The sequence below is a fragment of the Anopheles funestus genome, chromosome 3RL (assembly GCF_943734845.2).
Source record: "Anopheles funestus chromosome 3RL, idAnoFuneDA-416_04, whole genome shotgun sequence".
Classification (NCBI taxonomy): domain Eukaryota; kingdom Metazoa; phylum Arthropoda; class Insecta; order Diptera; family Culicidae; genus Anopheles; species Anopheles funestus.
In genome coordinates, this window is record NC_064599.1 from 29093947 (window position 1) to 29118171 (window position 24225).

The 24225-nt window shown below is 40.5% G+C and overlaps 1 protein-coding gene across 3 annotated transcripts in view; it reads right to left on the minus strand.

Annotated features, from left to right (window-relative positions):
* Nucleotides 1-21254, minus strand: part of LOC125767569 (RING finger protein nhl-1) — a 51728-nt gene extending 30474 nt beyond the window's left edge. For 2 of the 3 annotated variants that reach the window (XM_049434281.1, XM_049434279.1), the window contains exons 1-4: nt 21156-21254; nt 20309-20646; nt 1539-1679; nt 53-188 (exon numbers count right to left, since the gene is read on the minus strand). In XM_049434281.1, coding sequence (XP_049290238.1) covers nt 53-188; nt 1539-1673 — 271 coding nt within the window. In that variant the 5' untranslated portion in view covers nt 1674-1679; nt 20309-20646; nt 21156-21254. Of the gene's footprint in view, nt 1-52; nt 189-1538; nt 1680-6140; nt 6555-20308; nt 20647-21155 lie in introns of those variants that run through there. The other variant, XM_049434280.1, reaches the window with a different exon arrangement.
* Between the last annotated feature and the right edge of the window lie 2971 nt (nt 21255-24225).

The window sequence follows — 24225 nt, forward strand, 5'->3', positions numbered from 1 at the left end:
CGTGCCATTAAATCTTTTCCATATAAAACTTTCCGCGCAGCTGGTTTCTTACCGGACGTAGGATCTGGCAATTCGCCAGTAATTTCGATGTGCAGCTCGAGAAACCGCTGCAGGGTGACGTTGGTCGGGAACCCCTGTACACCCTGGTACGGTATCCGGTGCTCGGCACGGCATTCTGGACACTTGACCTGTGTGCGCGGGGTGGAGGAGGAAGAAATTTAATTATAGTTTTGCGCTAAACTGTAAACATTGACAGGCTTAATGACGTCGTGTTTAATGTTAGAAAATGGACAAAAACAACTATTGCTGGCCGGGTGAGCAAGTTTTCCGCCTCGGGTTAGACGAACTTCAGTATCTTTCGAAACCGTACACTTTATTGTAGTACCCTTTTTTCTACCTCCCCAAACCATTATTTACCGTCGGTTCAGAACCATAATATAAGGGGATAAATTGTTGTTAACCATATCTCGCACACACACACACAATACGGTGCATGAGCTTTCAAAATGGAGCGAAGAAATCTATTCATACACGCTACAAAGGAAGCATTTCATACGTGTCACAATGTCAACCATAACGCAAAACAGCTTCAGGAATTGATTTGTCGAGTAAATCTTCCTTGAATCGCATTGAACATCCGTACGATGGCGGTGTGCATCAGCCACAAAAGTGAACGAAAGTTTCTGCTGTCCCTTCTGTGGTGCATGCTTGCCAAAGGGGAACTGGTGATGGCGATAGTCCGCAAAACTGTTGTACCGAGTGTTCAATATTGGGTTTCATATTTTATTTCTTGCCACCAAGCTGTCGTACGGACCACCCCCTGAGTTGATGTGGTGATGGTGGTTTGGAGGTGTGAAATTTCACACACACACACACATACACACGATGATCGTGGGTCGTTTGTGGCAAAAGGCGTGGAAAGTGAACTCTGGTGTCGACAGATGCATTCAGACTGAAATTGGATTCCAACCGTCTTGTGGTAGGTACCCGACAAGGAAAAAGGGAAATAATGCATCGGTTTGCATTGAAGATGGTTCCTTCTTTTTTCCACACGTTGTTGTGTGTATATAAACTGTACACTCAGCACAAGAAAAAAAAGAAGGAGAAACAACTGAAGAACGAGTGCTTTGTTGTGTATTTTGAAGTCTAGCAAAAGGTGCATGCTGCTGACTGCCAATTCCGGTATGCATCGTACCGTTTTTGTTGACGTTTTATTTGATACTCTTTATCAGTTATTGCACAAAGTTTTACCTTCAAACGATGCTATTTAATAACTCAAAATAGCAATAAATCAACCAGAAGTAAAAAAGAAAATGAATAAATCAAAAGCAAGTGTTTAAATGAAGTACTATTGAACGTTCGTTTTAGTTGATTCGTGTAAATTTCACCTTCACCAAGTGGTGCACTCACTTTAGCATGAAAGGAAGTTCGCTTTATTGTTTCGTTTATCACACTTCAAAATCATTTCCCCGAAGTTACGGGCGCCGGTGTGTAGCCCATGGAATGACGATGATATGGAAACGCCGGCGCTCACTTACCTGTCGCTTGACGTAGTCGATCAGACCGTCCATGCACGGTTCCATGCAGAACGAATGCTGGCATGGTAGCAGCTTCGGGTTGCGGTATCGATCGAGACACACGCAACACGTGAGTAGTTGCTCAAATTGCTCCATTTTTCACTGCAACGAGAGCAAAAAAAAAACGGAGAAAAACACCCGGTAGAAGCATCAGTTGGTAGCGTTGGTATGTGGAGTTTTCAAAAAGGTTTATAAATAGAGGTAGAGTGCAGTAAAAAGGGAAAAGCAAAAACAAATAAAAAAGAAACGTGGCACCTCACATACACAGCTAGTGCACAGCCACACACTGCATTATAAAACACTCATGCATACTTATATTCAATTTCGATGGTAGATGGTACGGATAGGGAAAAACACTTGATGAGAATCTACTCGTATGGGTGTGAGAAAGTTTTTCTTTTCTCCCCTTCATCTCCTTTCCCACATGTCGATATCCATTGATGAGATGAACATTCTTTATGTTGATGAAGGTGTCTGTGTGTGTATGAATGGAATACTTTATCGATAAGTGGATCAAACATTTGATCGGGTTTTTTTTCCTTTTTGTTTTGGTTTAGTGAAAAGAAAAATCGCACCAAAATGGTTAGATTTTTCTGGTTCGAGATCAATCAAGCTGAAGGATGTAACGGGTTATGCCAAATAGTTTCATCATCTTTAACGCTGAATTTAATAAAAAAAACTGTTTGTAATTAAGTTAAGTAAAGGGTTTTAGGAAGCGAAGAGTTATTAAATTGTACAAAAAATGAAGTTTATATTAGTTCATTTTACAGGGTTTTGAGGATTTATGCACGAACACTGTTGAAAATTGATTGAATGTTATAGTCGACAATACTGCTGCAGCAAACATTAAAAATCTTTTATTAAACATTAAAAAACTTTGTTTTAGATTTAATATTAATAAACTAGAAATTTAATGTAAAGAAAGAACTTCTTTTAAATTTTATTTTACAGTAAGAAAATGAGAAATGTTTGTAGCGATATTTTTGAGACAAAATTAAAAATAAACACCGGTCACAACAACAACATCAACAAGGCCGTTCCAACTGTTTTCCACTTATGTCGAAGACATCCATTGCAAAAACAAAACAACAACCTTTCTCACAAAGCAATTGGACGGAACCATAACAACATCGTTTCGAACGAAATCTGTTTCGATCTGTTCCGTTTTGGTTTGAAGCATTTCTGTTCGATCGTTTTTCATCCACCCACAGTCATTTACATTTTCATTCATTCCGGAGGTGGAAGTTTGGATAGCTTTTTTTTATTGTGTGTGTGCGTGTTTTTTTTCTTATACGCAAATCCAAAACACAAATATAGAACCGCTGACGGAGGGGTTTGACCAATGATGCGAGATAAATCAGGAAATGTTGATTTTTGTGTTTTTTTTTGTATAGCTTTGCTTGGTAATAGTTTATTTGCGGACAACAGCGCACGTAAGTAATCGTGATAAATTGAAGCGATAATATAACCCGCAAGCAGTTATGCATTTTTGATTCTGTTGCAAGTTTGCTTAAAAATATGTCCATTCGTGTGAATAAAATGTAATCAAATTTTTTATACTTCTTTCATTTATTTCTTTCTTATTTTCTTCATTCACATATGTACGCTTCAAACCTACAAAGCAAACATCCATTTGGAACTCTATTCCTTTTTTTCCCTACCCGAATGCTGTTTGCAATGAAACAAGAAATGAAAACCAAAAAGTGTAGCTAACAAATCATAAAGTAGTGTACCGCTCCAAACATGGTTCTTGATTCAATTTTTCGAATTGAATGAAGTAAAACTTGTAAAACCAACCACCAGTAGCGGGTGTTGTTCTGTAGCTTCTGTATCTCACACCATAACCATCGTACGGCACAATCACAAAGTGAATTGTGGAAAAATGGCAGTAAACTTTCCAACTACATACTGCCACCACTACTAGAAGCATCCGACATGATTATTAGCTTTGTCATGTGCAGCTGCAACCGGGGGTTTTCTACATGTGCATGTCGTACGTGAACCGTGGCCTTACACCGCATCGGCATGGTAAAGCGTTGTGCCGAAGGTTGTTCGGTTTTGCGGAACTATTTTTTTTTTCATATGAACTTTCCGTCCATCTTCGAACCAATTGTGTACCGTGTAGTATCTGGTATCTTGCACGGTATTCTTCTTTCTCTCGCCAGATGTACATATGCAAAATATGCAATCGGAAGCATCAGTCCCAGCTGCATCAATTTTACCCGTGTCTGCATTTTAAAATGGAATGCGTGCTTGGAATTGGGTTTCGTGCGATTGGGAAAGAAATTTTTGCCAGGTCCCTGGGTCCTGGGTGCTTTCAGTTTTTTGCATGATCTATCATTTTACTGCACAACGTTCTGGAAAGCAGGGATTTCATTTTCTCTCTCTCTCTCTCTCTCTCTCTCTCTCTCTCTCTCTCTGTCTCTCTGTTATTACTAATTCAGTGTACGTAACAGACTCCAAATGCACTCCCGTTTTGCAGTGTAAATAGAGTAGGTTTCACACAGGTTTGTTTTGCCGTGCGGCCGTGCGAAACTCACGGTCCCAAACATCGAATACGCATCTGTCGATGTTTCTATAAATAATTCACCCGATGAGATCAATGCTGTTCACGGTCATCGTAAGCAATTTCCAATTCCATTAGGAGCTAGGGACCCCCGCTCCCTGGGGTGAATTTGGTTAAAGAGTGAAGTTTACGATTTGTTTCCATTTTGTAATACACACACACACATACACTTACAATCACACGAACATACGTGTGTGTGTGTACAGTCCACAGACGCACGTAAAACGGCTCGTGGTTGCCATTAAAACCCCCCCTTTAACCGAATGTCATTTTCCATTTCGTACAATGTGCGTCACACAAGTGGTACTGGTTTTTGAGGGAAAATGGTTTCAAGATCGTTTTAATGTTGTTTTTTTGTTTTTGGTCTGAAAAGTGGAACAAACGTGAGCTATTTTACAATCAGCCGAATCTAATTTAAGGAACTTTTGCCAAACAGAAAACATGGTCCTTCAAACCGGATACACAAGCACTTGGTAGGAGGTCTTTGAACCGACACCGTTGCTCAGACACCGCAAAATGTCTGTGATGAACGATTAGGTTCAAGGTGATGAACGCTTTTTGTGGTGTCAAGGACTTGGTCTGTTTTTAGTAGAATTATCACCGGAAACGGGTGAAGGATTATTGAAGTATAGCATTTCCAACAAACCCCAAGGGTTGTGGGGGTGGGAAATTGGACAAGAACCCTGACGGCATCACTCATTGCTCTACCCAACCAGATTGTTGATGTGAAAGTGTTCCTTCCGGCAGACTGTTGGTACACGTATGATCGTCGTACCATACCGTAAGGTGAAAAAAAAGACACAACCATCATTTCAAAAATATACAATACTTGTTTACCTCAGGCCAGTATGGTCGCACTGCACACGACGTATGACTACCGGAAACTATTAATAGCACCGGTACAATCATTAGTCACGTTCTCAAATAAATCACCAATCACCCAACCGAACCGAACACGCCCGTACCTCTTGGGTGTCACCTTCGCGACGCGCGTAAAGGCAAAAAGGCAACACAACCGAAAGAACTTCGGTACACGGTTGTGTTGCGATGTGATGGCAACGGGCGGTAAAGACAGTATTATACCAGGACGTATCACACGAATGACACCGGTACTTATACCCCGTTGACACCTTCACAAAACCTAACAGCTCATTTCCCATTCAGTGTGGAAATAGTTGCTAAACTAAGCGGTAAAAGTCGAGCATCGTTCGTGCGAAAGGCTTCGGCCAAGCGCAAGAAGCTACCGGGTGCAAGATGGTAGCAGACAGGGTAAACAACACAATACCCCCGAGGTGAAGTGTTCGCACCGAAAGTTATATCCTTCACTAGCTGAACAGGGATTCTGTATCGTTTGGTGCTACAAAAACCGGGGGGTTTTCTAGCGAAACCACACTAACGAGCGAGTCATGGTGTTGGTTGTTGGAAGACACTGCCCTGATTGCGTTAAGTGAATCCCCTGTCCGCTAGTAGTGTGTAGTGTAATGCAACCCATCTCGTTGCAGTTTAAACTTCACGATGAGAACTATCAGAACACCACACACACAGACATTTGCACTAAACACATTACGTACACTACACGGAACCGACGGTTAAAGAAAAGTCACACACAAGAAGCAGTTAGAGAAGGCGCATCAGGTGAATGTCAAAATTTGTCCACCAGGTTTGATGGTTAAAATTTTCACGAAAAGTCAAGTTCTGGTGAGACACGCGGGCAAAAGCAACCAGTACCACATACACAGGCACGATTAAATGGAGAGCATTAGTACGGACAACATGGTATAAGGCATCCCAACCCGCCATAAGCAATTACTGAGCAACTGCTTTCTTACAGAGCCTAATGTTGGGGCGATTTTTTTTTACTTTTGCGTTCTTCAGACTTCTAAACTATGCTGCAGCAAAATTTCACTCAGCGACCCATAAAAGCACATACACCCAAATTCTTCACTAATGTCGATGCATTCCTCTATCACAAGGAGTGTGTGTTTTGCCAAACGTACTTGTATTCGGAGTAGCAAATTCGGATGAATTCCCCACTGAACTAAACTTTCCGGTTACACTGGGCTTGTAGAATTTCGTATTTATACTTCAATTTTTAATTAAGTTAAACTCTTCTATTAAAAACATTAAAACAAGTTTCGTATTCGTTACACTACTCCTGCACGATCGAGACTGTGTGTGCACAAGCGAACGGAGAAAAATCGACTGCAGACGGTATGGTGCGCGCGTGCTCCAAAGATGGGACCGGACTGTGAACTAAAATGGCTGCCACGGGTGTATGCGAATCGCGATCTGTCCGCGCAACAAGATCACTTAACTCCCACACAAACACACGCACACACACACACACACGTCCATGTCTCGAGTGTACGCGTGTGTTCCGGTGGGGGAGAACATCAGAAGAAAACCCCTCGACGCACACACGAGAGCAAACATCATTCTGCTCCAAATGCATTCGGCTTTTCTTGTACGGTGGAGTCGTGTCGCCTAGCACCTAGGACAACACGGACCCACTAGAGACCGAGATCATTCTGCGTCAGGTGCGTCACATTCGGGTTTGCCGCTGGTTTTTGCTGGTGGTAGTTCCCGCTAGAAAACGTTTGCGGAACTATAAATAGTATTGTACGAATTGCATACACAACCAAGCCAGGTTGTGTTGGACTGTTGGTTGTGCGTGTTGCGTACCGGCGTACGTTTCGGGGGAAAATCTGATTTGGAAAAACCAATTGGATGAGAAGTTGGGAACGTTTTGGGGAGGTGCTACGGCACGTCAGGCATTTCGTTGAGTTCTCCGAACTTTCCGCTCTCTTGGTTGAAGCTATTAATAGGTTTGGTACAGGTTTTTTGGACAGACCACTCACGCGCCTGAGTGTGAGCTGAGGGTGTCAGTAAAATTCCGCCTGTGACGTGGCAATTGCCTGCATATGCTGATGATGATATGTGTGTTTTCCACCCCCGGTGTCTAAATGAAGCGTTACACACTTGGGAGAATGGTAACGCACCGGTAACGCTATCATACTGGCAACAATAGACCACTTAAGCGAATTTCATACGAGTTTCTATTCCTTTCCCTTTTGGGAGTTTTCTGATATTGATCTACTACTTTTCCTCGTCCTTTTGATGCATCTTCCGCTTCATCACCACATCTCATCAACAGAACTAGGTCAGTCGTTACAGTTGCGGAACGTTTCGTGTTTGCTATACGATATTTATTCAGATGCAACACCGCACCGGCTATGTCCGATGATGAACAACCGTCCAACCGAATGGGGGAACTACTTTACGACACCCACATTTGTCCATCCATCCATCGGTGCGAAGCAGGAGGGCTCGTGACACGTACAAAAGAGGGTTCGTGTAGGAAATAAAAATATCACAAGCTGGACAGTAACAGGGACGTCGTCGCCGATTCCGTATTCCGCGTGTCTCTGCGTACTTCAAAGGAGATTACGATCGTGCACATCAAATGACACATTAGATGGGTTTTAATGATAGGAATTGGAGCATTGAGATGGAATTCGGAAACCATTTTCACGTAGACATTCCCGTGTGTAGAATTTATTACGCCACAAAATAGTAATCCATGTAACATATATTTTCAATTAATTTAATTTCTTATTAAAATGAGTATATCTTCGCATTATTCGTAAGTAACAAGTAAAATCAAAGTTTATTGACCTCTAATAAAAGTTCACCCACTACATCTTTTCCTAATCAATAAGATTTTATCTTGATGTTCTCATCATCAAGAAGCAGTTCATTATAATTACAGTATTAATCAAAGTTTTCACCCCACTTTGATCGCGATAGCGAACGACAGTAATGAACATTCAATGGAATTGATAAAAAGCATTAACACTGTCGCCGTACGATCCCGGCTTGCTTCCTTTCGTTGTGATCTAGGACAACTCATTACTGCAAACGTGAGCGTTTTTTGTGTGGTGGCCTCATCTATACAGGCAGCATATAAACCACAACGCGAAACGGGGCGTTCGAAACTTTCCAGCTAAATGTACACCAAATGAGGGCATAATCTGGTCCTCGCCGCGTAAGAAACAATGGAAAAGTACCGATCAAGCAAAATCAACCGTAAGGCAAGTTTTCTGAACCATCTCCTTGGGTAGCTGAAGACGATGGAACATTCAGTGGTAGCAGAGAGGTAACGTCCGTTGTTGATAAGTATTGACCAAATGAATTAACTTCCTTCCGGTAGTGAAATTGCGAAAAACAATGGGTAAAAGTTGTGCGATTCACTTCGTGGTGAGTGCTGACTATCTTGAGCCGATTTCCTGTACAACTTTCCCTCGGCTGATGAGTCATTCAGCATCATTAGTCTTTCGTAGCGATGGTGACGGAACCGTTCGGAGAAGGTTCGTAGAGTGAGGTGCGCTTGTTGCGCTTAATTTTTGTTTGTCATTTATGGTGTATTATTTTATTAGAGTGACGTTGATTCGAGCGTCAAAATGATGATTCAGGCTGGATAGTATAAGCGATGAGTGTGAGGTTATTAACTCTACATTCTTTGCTCTCATAGGTCTGTTTCAATTTAGTCGTTTTTAAAATTAAGAAAGTTTCTTTTACAAAATTGGCATGAAAGAAAACTTCTTAATAAAAAAAGAAGAGTTTTTTGATGACTAACTGACATGAGCTTTATTTGACAAGCTTTCTGTTCTTTCATGTAAAACAACTTCCATTTTATGACGTCCTTGTACTATAACGGAAATAAATCGAATTGACTTTCCATGCTGCCACAATTTGCTCTTGCAACAAGCTATATGACAACACAGGTGTGGATGTGTCCCGAGAAAAAACCAAAAAAAAAACGGAACAAAACTAGAACAAAAAAGTTTACAAAAAACGAATAAAAACATTTTTAAAAGCTAGCCCACCTGGCGCTAGTGAGCGTGCCAACGAGACAAAAAAGAAAACTCCATCTTTTTACACTCACTAACATGATTCGAAGCACTATCGCTGTCGCTTTCCGGACAGGATCACTCCGCTACTGATGGAGTTTCAATGAAATTTGACAGATACACCGGCACGATGTGGAACGTTTTTTTTTTTTGTGGGAAAAAGGGTGCCAGTTTTATCACACTGCTCCGAAAAAAAATGCTCGCTTTAGCATGAAATTTTTGGGGTACACGTGCTACAGTTCAAATGCCATCTTGTATTTGGGAATTCGTTTTTGTTTTGTTTCTTGGCTACATTCGTACGCACCATTCTCATGCGCTTCATCTTCGCCCTGTACACCGTAGAGCTTTTCCACAGCGTGCACTGTCTGCGAAATGTGATACATTATTATTTATGACGATAAAAATTTATGACTTTGTTTTTCTGCCAGTCAACATACACCGGTGACTGAGGTTCCTTTTCCTTGCGCCAGTTATTTTCGTCCGTGTGTTCGTTAGTCTGTTGAGCGTTTCGCCTTCACGCTGCTGTCTTCACTCCCTCAGGGGAATGGGATAAGGGGGGGGTGGAGGATGGAATGGGGAGGGGGCTATTTTTTCTTCCTCTCCGGGAAACGGGATTGTGTTCGATTTGTTCGATGGCACATACCAACGCTAACTTCGAGTCCGAAGTTGATTGATAAAGCGTCAGGTTGCGTTCTGGTACGTCAAACGGTTAATAGGCCGAAGGAAGGTGAAATCTGTGCAGAGCTGTATTTGCTGATGCTCTATTTTTGTTGCAGCGCACGTATGCGTTCCCGTGTTGCGGCGCACGGAATGTACGGATCGATACCGGCCCATCACGGTGGGAAGTGGACAGGAAAAATCTTTCCGTGAGTGCGTGAGTGAAATTCAAAAACAACGCACAGCATGAGAGAGATTTGAATCGAGCAAGTGGTTCTGTTGTAACATAGAAAATTGACTTAAATGTTTGTTCAAATTGTATTTTCATTTGTTTGTTTCAAGACCTGAATTACTAGAAGGAGTGTTATTGTGTACACGAATACCCCAAACCCAAAGATGAATAATTTTATTATATTTTATTTTATTAAAACCTTCATATGAAATTTTTAGAATTCAAGTACACGTTTGTTGCGTTGTCCAAAAAAAAACGAAAAAAACCGACAGCGACACTTACTTCCACTTCTATACACTTTCATCTCAAACAGCTTCTCCATTGAAATCAGAGCTCCATCCGAAGCTTTGATGTTCCCGTGCGACATGTACTGTGCTTAAAAGGTATCAACTTCAACATGAAATTCAAATATGTTCTAGTGCAATTCAACATTCATATCGCACCGTGTCTGTCACACTCCGTTTTAGCAACTTTCATACAATGTGCATTACTTGGCAAGCTTTTGTTTTTGCCGTGTGTTAGCTTTTTTTGTGAATCACTTTCCCATAGAATTCATTTTATCACCACCCAGTGCACAATACAATCGGTACGAATGTTTCTTTTACTTCCAAATTTACTTTAAACCAACCAAAAAAAAATGACCCATTTAATGGGGAGTTTTAGCGCGCCATGGATAAAGGCGCATATAAAATGGCAAACTTTACACATTACACGTCCAATTCAGTGTATGCGTTCATGGCCCATTCGTGTCTACCGACGTGCCGAGAAAAGATTATATTTGTGTGTTTGTGTGTTTGAGTGTATCCCCCAGGCTGAATCCTGCTGGTGAACGTATTTAATGTGTCTCGAGATTGCACTCACTACGCGATATACGCACGGGTACGTAAACAATTGCCTGGGTAAGCTACGTAATTATGGAACCCGATCGTAAAGTCGTGTTATGGATGTAGTTGAAACGTTTGCTTTTTTTTTTGGCGGGAAATGACAAAAGTTTTCCAATATTTGTACGACCAATCGGTGGAACAATTGATGGAATGTCGGTAGTAAATGGTGTTGAAGGAAGCTTCACTTTAATTTGTTTTTTATTTAGGTGCAATTGATGCATCTACAGGGCTGGACCATTTTGCTAAGGAAAAGACGAACAAGTTAATGTTTTTTTTTGTACAGAATTTATTAAATTTTATGAATTTAATAACCAGGTTTGACCAATAATATATTTATTGGCCGTATTAACAAGCGGTACAAGATATTTAACAGGTAGAACCATTTTTTTCATATAACGGAAAACAGCTTGAATCTTTAAAGACAATAACTTTCATTATGATGATTTGTTCTGGTCATCAAAACAAGGAACAAGGATTATGTTTGCTGCCCTCTGAAAACAGTAAAAATCAGAAATAAACTAGAAAGATGCAAACGGTGATTTGCACACCGGCGCTTCACCAAACGTCTGGAAAAATTGTTATAGAAATTCGTTGTCTGATAATTCCTAAGACTTCACCAGTCCAAATATTTGACCTCAAAACATACCAGACCTAAACCCTGAGGATTAATTTGTATTGGAGGCAGTTGAAAAAAAAACTAATTGTAATTTCAGTCATAAAAAAAACCCAATCAATTAATTAAATTAAAAACATTTCTTGAAGCCCTTTCTATGGTGACTGTCAGCATCGGTCTGTTCGTTGGTTCTGAAGCAGAATTGCAATGCTTCAATTCGATGCCATCCAGGTGAATTTTGAGTGTGTCTAGTTAATAAAATTATTAACTATTTTGTCTGTAATTTATTTTTGTCATAGTGTTAAACTTAAGAAGTAGAAAAACTCCGAATTGTTTCAGTGCACTTGAAAATCCAGAAACACTTCCTTTTTAGAGGGAATTTAAATGGAAGTCAAGTTCCTTCTTTCCTTTCAAGTTGAATTAGAACATTTAAAGATAGACGTGCAACCCTTTTACATCTAAAATGCTTTGAAAAAGCTTTGCAAATAATGAATGTGGTGAACAAAATATGAGTGACTAAATCAACATAAAAAGAATCCAAAATTGTTCAACAATTTCTCCCTGAACTTCATTTTTTTCCTGAAATTCCATTTCGAAACACTGCAGTGTTGCAGTTACAAATTTACATAATTATTTATACTCATCTCCTTAATGACACTATCGTTGCATGATTACAACGTTATATTTCCCACTTAAAGCTTCGGTATTGTCCCATCGCCGATACAATAATTTCACATTACAAAAGCCTTCGGAACTCGTTACGATCGTACATAATTGTTCAACGAAAAACACTTCAATCAATCCCGCTCCGTTTGATGCAGAATGTAATATAATATCAATATTCCCCCGCAGGCACAAACGATGCACGCGTAGCGGTTCGTGCAACATTTCACTTTCTGGTCAACCGCCACGCAACGCAGCAGTACGAGCGTTAATTGTTCTCCACGGGTGGTGCGGCAAACAGAATCCATCCCTAGCGGTGGTCTGGTCGGGTGGTTATATCTCTGTACGATACCGACAGCGACATCATCGCGCCCATCATCGACAGTTGTCAATGATGGTGACGCGGTAAAGCCCAAAACCCCTGAAGGTCACCCGTCCATCATTCACTGTCCGCGTTGTTAACCCATATGTGGGAAGCTGTATGCTGCCCAGTGCGTATAGCCACCTTCCTGGAACATTATATTCGCAAACGTTGACAGAAGGCACGCTGAAATGTGTCAGAGTGTCGTGCCGGTGTGTTGGTCGTATATTTTATGTGTTTATTTGTTTAACTTTTCACGCTTGCGTTCCATTTCGTTCCTTTAAGTTACCGAGGAGGTTTGGTAGTGACAACATTGCACGGCCCCGTATTATGTTACCCGTGAGTGGTTAAAGGCTTTAGCACGGGAAAGTGGGTGAGCATTTTATTATAAGCTTTTTTTTCTGCTGTTGTCCGCGTTACTTTACGCTTCATTGTCACTCTCCGGGGCCAGGAATAGATGTGATGGACACACAAAGGTACAAGGACACTGCGTACGCATTTACGCACTTTTTCCTTCCATTTTTTTAGTTGTTTGGTGTCCTTTTGCTTTACTCGGAACATTTCAGACAGACAGACAGTGATGGAATTCGATTATGGTCCCTTTTTTGCTTTGGTTAGTTGATCGCAGCTGTTTCATGGTATGTTTGCCTGCCTGTGTGCTTACGTATGAAACGCAAACACTCTCACACACGTTCAGTGATTCCGCACCTACTTGAAGGTTACACACCCACCGGGATGATCGATTCAGTGTGATAGCTTTTGTTGTGTTTTTATTTCTTTTTTCGCACACACACACACACACCCTCTGTGTTTATCATCGCGCTTTCGTTGTGCCGTTTGGTGAACGGTGAACGGAAGCCATCGATAAAATAAATTGATGTCACATTCAAAAGCTGCTTTTAGTCCATACATATGTAAATGGTACGGAAAGGACAGCTAGAACTTCAGAGCAGAACAGAAGCGCTACCGAATGGTACCGATGGTCAGGTGTCGTTAGTGTCTGTTTGTCTATCGTCGCACTAAATCCTACTGCACACCTATTCAATCTTTTATTTTCTTTCGTTTTTTTTTCTTCTCTCCCGTAGTAATAGCAATCGCTTCCATACCCCCCAAAAATGGCAAACACACAGTTTGTATTGATTTTCTCCCTTACGTTACGGATGCCTTTGTTCGGGTTGATGTTGTTGCTGTTCGTCCCTTAGCCTTAGCCTTAGAAAAAAAAGGACACGCGGCAGATAGTAGCCGTGCCACAACTAACACCAACCACAACCGTAAAAATGATAACAACAACAATTAAGAAGATGAATTGAATCGATTAACTGTCGCCGGGGTTTCGTACTGGTGCTGTGAAACGAACCGAAAACGAATGGACTCTCCGCTTTGAGGGGTTTCTTTGACAATTTGACACGAAACGCGAATCCTGCAGGAATGTGACCTTTAGTGGGTGACCAACATTCAGCTCGCGTTCATCCCCATTACAGGTTGCCCACTAAACCGTGCAGCAGATTCGGTGGGTTTTCGAAGTAAAAACTCGACTTTACCATTCAACCATTACTTCTTTACCGCTCGGCAGACTTTTGGTACGAATTTATCGGTGCAAAGAATCGAGAGGGAATTGTATGCCGTGTTCGCACGGTAAAAGATTCTCATCGAATGCGATCAATTTCAATTGAATGTGTGAAGGGGGGCACAACAGGAAACAGCAAAAAAATACAAAACAACATGTACAGCAAACGGAAAACGGAAGAAAGCAGCACGTACAACACCGCAATGCGCGAGTAGTATAAAATTTTGGAAAGAACGCTGTAGGGAGAACAGAACAACACGAGAAAAAAAAGAGTTTGTGATAAATGGTGGTGGCAGCTTGGAGGTGTTATCGGGGTTTATCACCGTGAAAACCACCCCTCCCGAGGACGTCTTTCAGCTTCACTTTCGATGCGCATCGACGATTCGCTATCAATCACTGGGCGCCTCCATCGCGGATCGTTACCGCGCTAGCCCACAAAAGTATGATGTCAGTTCGCAAAACGGAAGAAACGGTTGACTGGGTTTGGTTTGTTTCGGTACTTGCATATTCCGAACCACCTTTCCCTCCCACAACTCAGTGACAGTTGATTATATTCAGAGGAAAAATAACGCTCACCGCTATCTTTCGCATCGTTGTAGTGTGTGGAAGGAAAATTCGAATAACGAACGATTTCGGGGAGATGTGTCGCGCATTGCCTACTGTACGGGCGCAACAGGTTATGGTGCTGTGCAAATAGTCTACCCAGTAGGCGCACCTAGAACGCTACCACACGCTGTACGGTATGCGGTTACCATAAGGCAGCGGTTTTATTTGCTCGGATGGAATGAACCGAAGAAATTATTTACATTTTTCAGTATGTCACAATGAGAAGCAATTGTATCGCTTACATAAAGTAGATAAATGCCAAATCGATTATCAGAGTGCTCCCGTTCCGTATCAGCGAAGGAAGTTGATGTTGACACTAGAACGACCGAAAAAGGCTCTTTTTAATAGTTTGGTTTCTCTCAATTCTGTAGTTATTGTCCTTAACTTTTACACATATTTTGTATAGAATAAATTCTTTAGAAAAACATTACTTTATTCGCTTACTTTTTTATGAAGTATTTAACAATAAAAAAACACTTGAAATGCTTGATACTTCAAGATGCACTGATATTCAGCTTACGATTTATATCTCCAAAAAGTACCATGTTCACTAAGCTTTCAACAACCAATTACAATTGCTATTAATCACATTCATAAAAAGAAATCATTTGGGTTGATCACGCGTCGAAACTGATTCAAAACAGCTGATGATATAATTTGCCTAGCTTAGTGTTGAATAATGGCCAACAAAACCTCGTCCTAGACCGGTGGTTGATCCACCCCAACGTTTCACATAAAAAAAAGATGGGTGATCGTGAATGACAATCCCACCATAAAATCGAATAGCGTGATTTTATTTCTCCCGAAACAGCGTGGCAAGTCTTGGTGTCTACTCGTAAACAACATTCTGGTCTTCATCTCTACCACCCACACAACCACACACTCACCCCACCCCATCCACCCAGTGTGTACAATAATAAATCTTTCCATTCTTGTCATAACTTCCGCTCCATCGTGAAATGATAATGACAGCTCATTCGTGAGATGGTGGTTCAATTGAAAATATCGGCAAGCAAATTGAATCTAGCAAAAGGCCGATTCTATCGTATCACAGTTTTTGTCAGTTTTTGCGATGGTCATCTTTGGCATTTGATGGGGAAACTTTTGATCGTTCTAACTGAAGACACGTTTTGTTCGGTCGGTTGATCGTCTTTTCATGATGGGGTGTGGGGATTTGTGTATGTGCGTTTTTATTTGATTTTGTTTTTATTTATCATTGCATCCATTTATTGATAATTTTATGATTTCTATTGCGTTACGAATTGTTCTCTTTCTTCCGTTCTTTTGTCCTGTTGCATCGATGAGCCACAGTCACTGCAAAATTTTTAGCTTTTTTAGAATGTAATTGAGGTACGAAAAACTTCACGAATTTGAAGCTATTTTCGTACGATATTCCAACAGAAAAAAAACTAACTTCTATTTGAAGACTATTCTTTAAAGCTTTAATTTAATAAGGAAAATCGTATAAAAGTGTCCTTTACATTCACAACCGTAAAACACGTTTCTCAAACAAAATATTCTCACCCCGGTGTGATGATGGTGGTGAAAGTGTATTTCCTTCTTAGTTTTATCCACTCCACTCATACAAAGTAAATGTAGAAAGAAAAACTATAAAAAACTAAATGACACAACTACAAAACAGTGCCACACCCAATAAAGACAGCCAATAACGGTTGATGGGCGAAACGAAATGTGCTCAAAGAGTGGAATAAAAAGGAAACGAACAAACGCTTGCTACTCTATTTGCGGTAAGCCATTTTTCTCCATTCCTCCATTCAGCACAATTGCTGAATCGATGGTAATTTGGGAGGAGAAAGAAAAAAAAGGAAACCAAAGAAAAAACCACCCATCATCCACCCACCTCATTGCTAGTTTCTATTTGCTTCTTCGTCAATCAATTCCCAATGAGCTGAAGATGATTGCCGGGCCACCGCGGGTAAGTAGTATGGTAAGAGCAGTAAAATATACGGTTTGCGACAAAAAGAATAAAAGGGGTTTGATCAAAACGCTAGCGGAAGGGCAGCATTGGTTTTGCGGTTTGCCGGCAGCCGGGTTTGAGAATTCGAAACTCGATGAGACATCCACTCATTTGGTTTGCATTTCATGGCCAATTACGCGCGAGCACGCGTTACTGAGTGAGTAACGCTGTTATTTGCAAAGCATTACGCAATGCAAATATATAGCGCAAATAAAGCGCAAGTCGGTTTCGCTTGCTGGGCGAAAGGCTTGCCAATCACCAAGCAATCAGTCTTGTGTTGTGATATGGTTTTGTCAGCACTTTACACAAGCACACTCGAGCACATACGAGAGCATCAATTTGTGCGACAGTTTGAAGTCTATTCATCTTGCTTCAAATCAACCGGACAGAGCGTTTGCGTCTGTGTGCGGAAGGTTCATTTGCATGCATGAACGAGTTTTCACGATTACCATTCATAATTTTATTTATGTTGCTTCACAAAACACACACACACACATGCTTGCTAAGTAGGGTAAAGCTATGCAAGGGTATATGATCGTCCTTGTCCTCAAGGGTGCAACATTATTACTGCACTCGAGCATGATGAGTGCTCGGTGAGACGATATGCATTTGCTGCAGCAACTTTATGCTGTACGGTGGAATGAAAAGAGCTAAAGACGGTAATTTTTCACAGTTTGCCATCCTCCTTCTTCCATCTTTACAAAATCTTGTGGAGAAAAAAAAGCACACGAAGTGGAAGTTTTGCTGTTGCGCATCGCTCGATTTATACACTAAATCGCGCTACTATTTGATTGCTATATTGAGGTGTAGGTAAGGTAGAAAGGTATAGCCACGTACACATCCACAAACACATTCACCCTTGGATGGACAGTGCGTGGTGGACCGTTGGATGTCGGTGGGAACGAGGTACAGGTACAAAGCGGGATAAAAATAAATCTTCTCGTACGAGCTCTTCCGTAATCGTGTAGCGAACGCCGTAATCTTCGGAACACCGGAATGTACGGGCCGAATGCGAGCGATGAGGGGGTGGCTTTTCTTCTTCTTCCCTCCTCCTTCAACCCCTCACCCATCCGAAAGGTGAAAAAGGAAGTTGGTACTTTTCCACACAACTACATACATACGGTATGGGATAGTGTACAAACTGAGACAAGCACAATTAATTGCCGTGGGAACGAAAACGTGTTAAAAATGTATATAAGGAATTAAATTATTTAATAATTTTAAGTCATTTAATCTTTTTTGTAAATGAGGTAATTTTATTGGAAATAATCTAAACAAAAGGTTTACCCAAGAAAAAACCGTAAGTATTCATTGCATTTGTAAAATCGTTTCCGAGCGCTCTTAAACGCTCTTTCATCACCAAAAACCAACCGAAGGTAGAATTGAATTGTCTTACACATTTGTTTTTCCCACACGCACAATGACATCAAATCGGTTAACGAGCGCGAGCAATGGCGCTGAAAAATGAATCAGACAGACCTGGCTAAAAATAAAGTAAACGTCTAGTGAGGGAACGCAATTCATCCTTCAGCGAAAGATTAACACTGTCCGCTAGTGGACCATTGGTTGCGCTAAGGTGTACGCTACAACTAGCAATTTGGTATCTGTGGCATATTTTATCACTAATGCGTCCTTCACAATCAAACAAATTTTAGCTTTGTGTGGGTTTAGGTGAAGGAGAAATGATTGTTTTTGATTTTGTTTTGTGTTTTTCTTATTTCTTTGTTTTTTTTTTTAATTTGGAAGGATTTTAATATTTTAAACATTAATAAATCAGCTGAACAAAATTAAATATTTAAAGATATATATTTCTATTATGTTTCCACTTTTCCAACGACTTAATGTTTAAAATGAAAAGCCTCATTTTATTGTGTGCATTTATGAAAGCAACTTCCATTGGAAACCAAACAAAACGAAATAAAGCCGCTTTCGTGTTTTGTAAGTACTATTTTACTCATTTTATTTGTAACCGAATCGTACCGAACAGATTATCCCTTTAAAGTACGTTCAACGCTATCAAAGCAAAAAGGGGGGAAATGGGCATATACCAGATAAATACTTTCATAAGCTGGCACCCGTAATCGGGTATCATTATCTTTCCCAATCGGCTGCCACTTTTAACTCGCGGACGAGAAATTAAAAATCAACCATTCGACCCACTTTTCTCGCCCATCCGCTGGGTTGGGTCAATTGCCCGGAGGAAAGCCGGCAAAACTTTATATTCGCTCGCGTGCATGTGTTTTTCCCTTTCCTTTTAATTTATTTTTTCTTCAAGTTGTCGCCCACCAAGCGTTAGAAAACCCAAAACCCGGACGGCTTAGATACGCGGTTTTGAGTTTTTGGGCTGGTCGCCTTACAAATGGGTTAAAACAGTTAGCGATTAGTCGATGTCAAACAGCGGTGACGGAAAACGGGGGTTTAGGGGTTCGGCTGGGAAGGCCGGCGCGGGGAGAACAAAACATTCCGTTGGGGTTTTTATTGCTTCGGTTGTTTATTGTCCGTTGTTTTTCGCGCAATCCGAAAATAAGACGACAATGGGTAGAGGTTTTTGTGAGCGGGATGAAATGGCCGGTTGCGTTTAATGCATGTAACTCATTCGCCGAATTGTGGGGTCTACAAGTAAGTTTTTCATTGATTTTGTTTTTGGGAAAGTTATTAAAGTTGAACTCTTTATCCGAAATTTAAACCAAGAGGTATCCATTTTTTATCAGCAAAGCTCCCGTTGTTCAAAAAGCTTATTTATGTTTTAAAATTTTCTGAGAGATTTAAATACCTAAAAGTAAATTGCAAATTTGATCTCATTACGATAGAATTGCTTAAATCCGAAAGTGAGTTGGACTAGCAGGAAGCGGTTTAGTCAAAATGACTGGTCCGGTAATTCTAGTGTTAGTATGAAAATACAGGGAGACTGAGGACGTTCGTTGGTTCCAGCAAAAGTGCCCGATCGGTGTCGTTAAGTGTAAGTTGACAGTGATTAAGTTGCTGGAGAACTCACATAGAAGAAACGAAGTAAAAAATCCACGCACTTCTACGCACTCCAGAACCGTTTTAAACAGTGTACGAACCCGGAAAGAAATTCAATTCGAAATCCGCGAGGTTGACGAAACACTTATCTCAAAACCCAGTGAATCATCGTACGCAGGACTGCCTATCCTGCTTCGTGTGAATAAAGTCAAAGAAAACCAGAACTGGCAGGCTAAAACCTCTTGAGAAACCCAGTGATGAAACTCAATCGACACTAAAGCGAAATAGTTACACGGGGACCAGGAGAATGTCATATATTACGAACTGCTTCTAATCATATCGTCATATATTACGAGCATTGAATAAAAAACAACCGTATGATTGTGCTGCGTTCTAAACCGGTTTTAAAAATAATGAATTGTTTCTCATTCTACTTCCTCCATTTATACTCCAGAAGGATTGAAATATGTTTTGATATAAAAATTTGTTTTCATGTAGAATTTATGTATTGTCATAAATTTGAAAAAAAAAAATGTGTATCGGATGGATAATTCATTGAATAAAACCAATTAAAAAAACAACAAAACAAAGCTTTAAAGGTTGGGTAAGAAAACACTGCAAACTTACTTGCACACCCAATACGTTTCAAATGGGAAAGAAACTGTTAAAAACATTTTTTTGAAAATTAAACTAAATTCTAGCTCACACAGCTTCAACATGGTCTACTCACTTCTGCAATGGGTCGTGGATGGCGCTCAGCGAAACTAACGGAGGGACGGGAAGGCAAACACAGCTCCGTGAGTGTCGCTCGGTTGCGCGTACACCCACGGGCAAAAAACCCGTTCCGAAAAGGACCGTCTCCTTCTAGTGGGCCAGGTTGCTTTCACACTCACTCACACCTTTTCCTGTTTTGTTTGCCACCTTCACAGGTGCAAACCTTCTTTCACTCTTGCCTGCTTGCTTCTAGCACTGCTTTACACTGTACACGATGCTTTGTACCACCTTGCGTACAATCTGGCACTATCAAACCCGGGCCACTTTAATGTGGCGCCCAACCACAAAACACACCTTAAAATGGTAAAAGAAAGAAGAAAAAAACAACAAAAATAGATGAGTGACGAAAACAACAACCAAAAAAAACGAAGCATTTCCACTCATCACGACTGCATTCCAGCATCCATGCATCCGTGGGGTGTTCTGGCATGCTGCACTATAGAAGTGGAGCTTTTTTATTATTTTTTTTTACAAGATAAACGCGATCTTTTCCTCTGCCATGCTTTCGGCTCGTTCCTGATACGGTCACTTGAGAAACAATTTGCAGCAAATTTCACCACAAACACTTCACCGTGAATTTCGCATTCCCGTTGTGTGGAACATTTTAAAGAACCGCAAACAAAAAAACTGTGCTCACAACACCATTCATCACAGTTTCACCTTGGAAAATTAAATTCCATTTTAACGAGCTAGTAGTGCACAATTTGTAACCCAATTTTTGTATAAGCATGAGTTTGCTTTTAACTAAATCACATATGCGAAAAAGAAGATATATATTTGTAGAAGAAAATACTTTTACGTACAGATACGCGAAGGAACGGGCCCGAAGGCCTGCCGTCGTTCGACTGACGGTACTAAGCTGCCTATCCAGGGTGCGGGCGAACGTACCGGCGTTTGCGCAAGTGGCATGCGCAAAACCAGGCAAACGCTCGTACGCGCCATTGCGTCCGTTGACCATGGGAGAGGACTTTTTGGTTTAGCGTGAAGCAGAAAAAAATCCATCATGCGGAACCTGAACTCGTACGAAAGAATCTTCACTCGTTCGTTGACCATAGGTGGTACCATGGTTGGTGTAACGTGTGAGCAAATAGAAGATCAACGTGCAATAGATAAAGAGAAAGAGAGAGTCGGATAAAACCATAAATACCGACAGTTCGAGCAGAGGATAAGAGCATCCCGTTTAAGTAGAAACGAGAGCGAACGAAAAAATAAAGATTAAATAGAAACACGCATGGCACCGACTAGTGTGGTCCTAATTTCGGAGTGGCTAGTCCACAAATGTGCGGCCGTACGCACATTTTTGTGCCGTTCTATTGAACATTGAACTGAGTAGTTTCGGTTTGTCCGCTTCGTTTTGGGCACACCGAGTGCCGAACAGCTAGCGAACCTGCCGCACGGTTTGTTTGCGTGTGGTCGGGGTTGGTGTCACCCAACACAGTCAGAGTGCTGCAGCTGCAGACTGACGGTGGATTTATTTTTGGTACATTCGTTGGGAATTAATTAAAAGAATTGTTATTACTTTTCACTGATTTTTTATTTCATTTTTTGTCCATAACGGATTTGTTTTTTTTTAAGTGCGACGACAAAAGTGCACGATTTTTGTGTAATGTACATTACATTAATGGAAAACCCGAGGCAAAACACTTGCTTAAAGCCACATCAATCATTTTAATGCCCTTTTGATTGTTGTGCAGCACGTTTTTCCTGGGGAAAATTACGAACCTGAAAATGAACGAATAAAAGTAAAACACGAAGGTGAAGAAGGAGAAAAACCGCCCGATTCCATCCATCGTAACATTCGAGGTAAGATTCATTGTCATCATCATCAACGGTATCATCATCGTCACTATGCAATGGCATTGAATATGTTAAGCCACACATGTATTACTCACACGAACGTCACAAAATCTCATCCACCCGATTCACTGGCAAAACCAACCGGCAGTGTGGAGTGGTTTCGGCCCCAAAAATTCTGGTTCGCCTTTATGTGTGCGTGTTTTACGATACGGAAACGGAACGTACGCGGTGGCGGGCCTTTAACCATTCCCCCAATCATCACCACACCACCCCGTGGCTAACTCATTGACACGGTTCAGACCGTCAGACGGGCGACACACGGGTAAAAGTATAACATCACCTCCACAGCCCCCCGGCGTCAGGGAGGTTTTTCCTCCACATCACACTCCCCCCAACAGCCCCTCAGGCTCACGGCTCTTCGTGGCCGATTGATGTGCCCGCGCTGTTCGGGGCCAATGCGAATGATGTAATATTATCACGGTTGTTTGGCAGTGGCGTTTCAGAAGAAGAAGAATAAAAAAAACCTACAACCGTGCCAGAATTTGTACTTAAGCCGTAGAAGATGCGTCCTGATGCGTTGGATGGAAAATAAAAGCATTGTTTTGGATGTGTCTGCTTAGCAATCCATCTTTCATTCATTTCTGCAGTGGAGTTTGTTTGAAAATGTGTAACAGTAAAGCATATTTTAAGGAAAATATGGTAAAGCATAAAGTTTAAGGAAATAAAAAAAAAATATTGCAACAATATTATAAAACATATTATAAAATCAAAGTTATTAAACAACACGAAACAAGCGATTATATCCATGCTCGGGTTAATAAGTTTCGGGGAAGCCAGTAATTACAAGCTAAAACCACTTCTAGCCCACCTTCTGCTAGCGAGAAGACAATTGTTTATTACGGAAAAGACGCTTTTTCTTAACTGTTTCGCAATCTAAAAAATGTTATATTAACGTGTGTGTTCATTTTTTTCAGTTTGTTCTTTTTAAATACAATTGCTTTTATTAGTTTTATTACTATTTACTTTATTATTTTTATTCATTTTTTTCAGTAATGTGTTCTTTTTCTTCGATTAGTTGGTTCATTATTGCAGTTTGTTCCTTTTTCCCGATTTGATCATATATTAGTCGTTCTCTCGTTATTTATTAACAGTTTCGAGAATTTGCTCGCTTGTCATTGGTATATTTGTTTGTAGCTATCTTGGTTGATCTAAGTTTAACGCCTAAGGAGGTTTGAGGTAAATTTTAGGGAAAAAATCGGAGGGAAAATTTTCGTCTTAGAAAACGAATTATTTAATTTCAATATTTATCTTTAATCAGTGACTGTTTTGTTTGTTGTTATCAACGAACTTATTTATTTATTAATGTATGTATTCATTTATTCACTTATTTATCTGTGAATTAGTTATTTTTTTGTTTATTAATTTATTTATTCATTTACAGAATTGTTAAGTTATTGTTTTTCACTGTTATTATAATACTTATTTTTATTATTGTCTATTTTTATTTATTTTATTCTTTTTTGGGCCGATTGAGCGGCTGATTGAACATTCAAATCTCTTTATAAGAACCATACAATAATAAAATAATGATAAAAGCTTAAATTTTCAATAACGAAAAATTGCTCCAAACTTAATTTATTCCTATTACCATTAAATCATACTTTCCACTTATAATTTCCATTCCTCAAAATTCAACCACAATCAATCTACTTTACCTTACACATCGTTCATCATTCATTCATCAATGAATAATTTTTCAACCCCAACGTGGGCTGTTAATGTGCTTGTCGATGTACTTATCATCTGTTTCAACTTTTGCCCAGCACCAGCACGACCAGCAACAAAAAAACCAGGAATCCGAAAGACAAAAACCTTTTTCGAGAACACTTCTTCACACCTTCATTACGCTTGATGATTGGGCACGACATACGGAAAGATTGCATCCAGAATCCGCACGAATACTAAAAATAACATTTTCAATCAGAAATATTCCTTCCCCGTACGTCACACGATTCAGCACGGTATGGCGTTCTACCTTCGCGCGGATAAAAAACGACCTACAACACCTTTACGTAC